The sequence below is a fragment of the Hibiscus syriacus genome, unplaced genomic scaffold, assembly GCF_006381635.1.
Source record: "Hibiscus syriacus cultivar Baekdansim isolate YM2019G1 unplaced genomic scaffold, ASM638163v2 tig00112236_pilon, whole genome shotgun sequence".
NCBI lineage: Eukaryota > Viridiplantae > Streptophyta > Magnoliopsida > Malvales > Malvaceae > Hibiscus > Hibiscus syriacus.
Genome location: NW_024063279.1, coordinates 488,249 through 492,246, shown reverse-complemented (window position 1 = coordinate 492,246; position 3,998 = coordinate 488,249). Strand labels below are relative to the sequence as shown.

At 37.7% G+C, this 3,998-nt stretch overlaps 1 protein-coding gene across 1 annotated transcript; it reads right to left on the bottom strand.

Annotated features, from left to right (window-relative positions):
* Positions 1-1,440: 1,440 nt before the first annotated feature.
* On the bottom strand, positions 1,441-3,782 carry LOC120176345 (MORN repeat-containing protein 1-like). The gene is made up of 3 exons (XM_039182786.1): positions 2,596-3,782; positions 1,808-2,036; positions 1,441-1,720 (listed from the first exon to the last, which is right to left on the bottom strand). The coding sequence occupies exons 1-3, from the start codon at positions 3,501-3,503 to the stop codon at positions 1,556-1,558; spliced, it is 1,302 nt and encodes a 433-aa protein (XP_039038717.1). The 5' UTR covers positions 3,504-3,782; the 3' UTR covers positions 1,441-1,555.
* Positions 3,783-3,998: the final 216 nt, after the last annotated feature.

Here is a 3,998-nt window from a genome sequence, read left to right as displayed (position 1 = left end):
GACATTCTAAACGACATTATTTGCATAAACAAGAATAATCTTTAATGTAATGATGCAATCCATTCACCTCCTCTCTCTCTCATTAACTTTTGGATCCCATTAATAAAATATTAGTTAATGAATTAGTTTAACAACACTTTCATTTACTGTTAATTGAACATAAATAAATTTACATGTGTCTATTATTTTAATAAATACTTCATATATTTTTCTTAAAAGACAATCGATGATGGTAATAGATATAATTAGGTAAGATTGTTCATATAAAGGGTGAAACTTTAATTTATATTCCATTTTCACAAATGCATGTGAAGTAGTTGAAAGTTTGAAGGTAGGAGCGGGGGGAAAGGGTTGAATCATTTCTAGGATAGGAAATCACTATAGATAGAAGCGAGAAGAAAAGGAATCTGCAAAGTGATTTGAATTTTCAAATCAAAGAAATAATTAAAAAACAAATCCTTTAACATTTTTATAGAGCATGGAGATTGTGGATCCAGCATGCATGAAAAGCTGTAGTTTTGTTTATATTAATTTAATTCAAGACCCCTTCATGCTCGTATTCATGTGATGGGTTTAGAATAGAATAATGTTATCCCAACATTATCCTACTTGGGAGGGTGATGATGCCACGTGCCTTTTATCAAACGTTTAATCCAAATAATTAGTAGCTCTTTTAATCTAACCACACTATATTTGTCGCTTTGTGTTTCGGGGAGACCAACTAGCCGTCCTCAATTTTATTTTAACAATTTTAAAAAGATTTTTATTCATTTACATTATTAGAGCTTTTATTAAGACACCGCTTACATATTTTATACAGACAACTATATGAATTTAAGAATTTTTATACTAATTGGTCTAGTAGAATGAGATACTAGATTTCTTAAGCAATATTAATTTCGAATCGTAAAGATTACGAATCAAGTACACGAGTTGGAAGGATCGTCTTGCCTCTACAATATCTTATCCGGATTAATCAATCAATAAATATAATATCAGATTTTATACACAAGAAGTGATAGTGAACCCCTTCGTCGGGATTTCTGGAATGAAAGGGAATCAGTTTCCTGGAAAACTTGATCCACACCCATTCCTTGTCAAGTTGATGGTGATGTTAAAAACTTGCACGCAAAGACATTCAATTTGTTGATGGCTTGATGTTATGGATCGATAACAATAATAGGAGAGAGAGGTTGTGATCAGACCAATGCTAATTATTGCAGGGGGAAACCAGAATAATGAAGACACTTCAACTCAGCCCCAACAAAGGCTAGTAGTATGTCGAGGAAAAAGATAGTAGTAGATAGTCAGATGGAATCGCTAACATAAGATCATGCGTCTCTTCTAAAATTTAAACACGTTTGAAAACCGATCTTCCATTGATATACACGAGTTATGTACACTGTTACATTTGTGATCAATGACACTTCAAACAAAATCTCAGCCTCCAATGAGCTTTTGCTCATCAGGGTGGGACATCACCTCTTTCAAGTACATCAAATTAGTTTAACAAGAAAACGAAAATTTACACTTTCCAAGCAAACCTAACAACCTCTTAGAAATCTGTCTCACAAAATTTCCCATCCATCCGGTTCTGAACAGCTCGGACTGTGGCTACCCTAGCAGCAGTTGCCGCCCTATTCGCAGCCAGAACCGCCTTGTTCACTTGTTCATCCACCCTGCTAAGCTTGATAGCGTTTGCTGCTGTTTTCCTAGCAGCCTGCAGATACCCAGAAAACACAGTTAACTAAGGTTTAAACTTAACGATCAATCGCTTTTCATGGCCGATCAACAAAAGGTAAAATACCTGAACAGCTCGAAGGATTGCATCAGTAAGTGGGGGTAAAGGGGTTTTCAGGGTGCCGGAATCCCATTCACCACACTGCATATCACCACTTCGGAAAGTATACATGCCGTACCCTTGCTTTCGACCTTCATGCCACGATCCCTCATAACAGTGACCGTTAGCAAAGTGATACACACCGAATCCATGCATTTTGTCCCCAAAATATTCTCCACAATATTTATCTCCATTCCTACAACACCAACATCACATTCATGAAGATCATGGTTTCCTTAATAGAATAGACGTTGTTTACAGAGTAAGCCCAGAAAAAACTAAACAAAAACTCTACTAATAAAGAAACAAATTCATTACGAATATAGACAAAAACGATCTATCGCAAAATAAATACATAAATATAAAATCTAAAGAGAAATTTAAGCATTCGTAATAGTAGATTAATTCACTCGTCTTTCATTCATTAAATCCAAAAGACAGATAAGATCCGCAACTGAAAAAAAAACGTACTATTTTACTAAACGGGAAAAAAACAGCTGCAGAATATTAAAAGCAGAACAATCATCACCCTTCATCCAAAACTTAAAGCCAGGTATCGAAGTTAATGCCAAGTTATACTCTTTTTTATATGATTAGTTTTATCTGGGTCATACTGACATCAATAATTCCAAGCAACAGAGAAATAACACAAGATGTCCATAATCTCAACATACATTCAATACATCTACATTTAAAATCAATCAGAAATATTTACATGGAAATGTAGTACAATAAATTCAAGTTTATTTTGATACCTGAAATGATAATAGCCAAGTCCATGTTTAACCCCGGACTTGAATTCCCCAACATAGCAACTCCCATCAGCACAAGTTTGAACACCTACGCCATGGCTCTGCCCATTACACCATTCACCAGAATAAGTATCCCCTGTATAAAATCTATAAATCCCAAATCCATGCCTCAACCCTTGTCTATATTGCCCTCTGTATCTACTCCCTCTGCTCCAGCTCTCCACTCCATACCCATCGTATCTCCCATCCACCCAATCCCCTTCGTACCTCCCGTTCACGAAATAATTGTAAACCCCACTGCCATTACATTTCCCCTTGTGAAATTCACCTTCGTAAAAGTCTCCATTGCTATAGAACTCCACCCCTTCTCTTACAACCAGCTCAAGTCTTTCTTTTTCTTTGTTGTTGTTGTTATTGGTTTTGTTACAATGGGTTTCCCCAATGAACCACTGGACAGGCCTCGAATTGGGTTTCGAAGACTGGAGCCTTTCTTTGAAACATACAATGCCTTGGTTGATTAAACCTTTGTTCTTCGAAGCGACAAAGAGGGTAATAGCCACGAAGATCAAAGCTAATAGGAGGCATTCAGATCTGGGAATCTCCTCTCTTATGAGATAAAAGCAAAAGAAAAAGATGAAAGAGAAAAAAGAGATCGAGGCCATGGCAAAAACCGGGTTGAACCGGACCGGTAAAATCCTAGGTGTCATCGAGCACGACTTCTTTGGTGGCGGTTTCTTTCTTCTCTCGTCGTTCAGTAACGACTCTCGATGTTGTTGGTCGTCTCTGTCTTCTTGGTCCTTAATAAACTCGCCCTCGATGATGTATGACATACTGTGGATGGACGACCGTATGGTCGGAGATGAACGGAGCAAAGACGACGGAGTTCTTGTTAACTTCGCCTGGCTCTCCATTACTTTCCCTTCTTTTTCTTTTCGTTCCTTTCCCTTAAAAAAATTAACGGCAACCGTCTGATTCAACTAACTTTCACTTATCACTGGTCTTCTCTATACCGTGAGATTCTTATCAAAACCGTTCTCCTGTAAGCCGCCGGCGACATCTCAGGCGGCGCACGTTAAACCAGCACCATTTTGTAAAACCGTGCACAGCACAATCAAAAGAAAACTGGAAAAGAGAGGTTTCCTTTTTAAAAAAAACAAAATCGGTTTCTTTTTTCGATTGAAATGAGGAAAAGAGAATGGACGTGGAGAACTGGACCGGGCATTTTCGATAAATATATATGGTTGTAATAGGGGAAAGTGTTGATTTCAATTTCGGCCGTTGGATTGAAATGGAGAAGTCCCCGTCTCGACGGGAAAATATGGTCCTCGGATCTAGATTCGGCCTTCTATTCCCTTTATTGTGGCAAGCAGCGCGGCACGTGCCATCCCCTGTTTTCTTTTACAAAT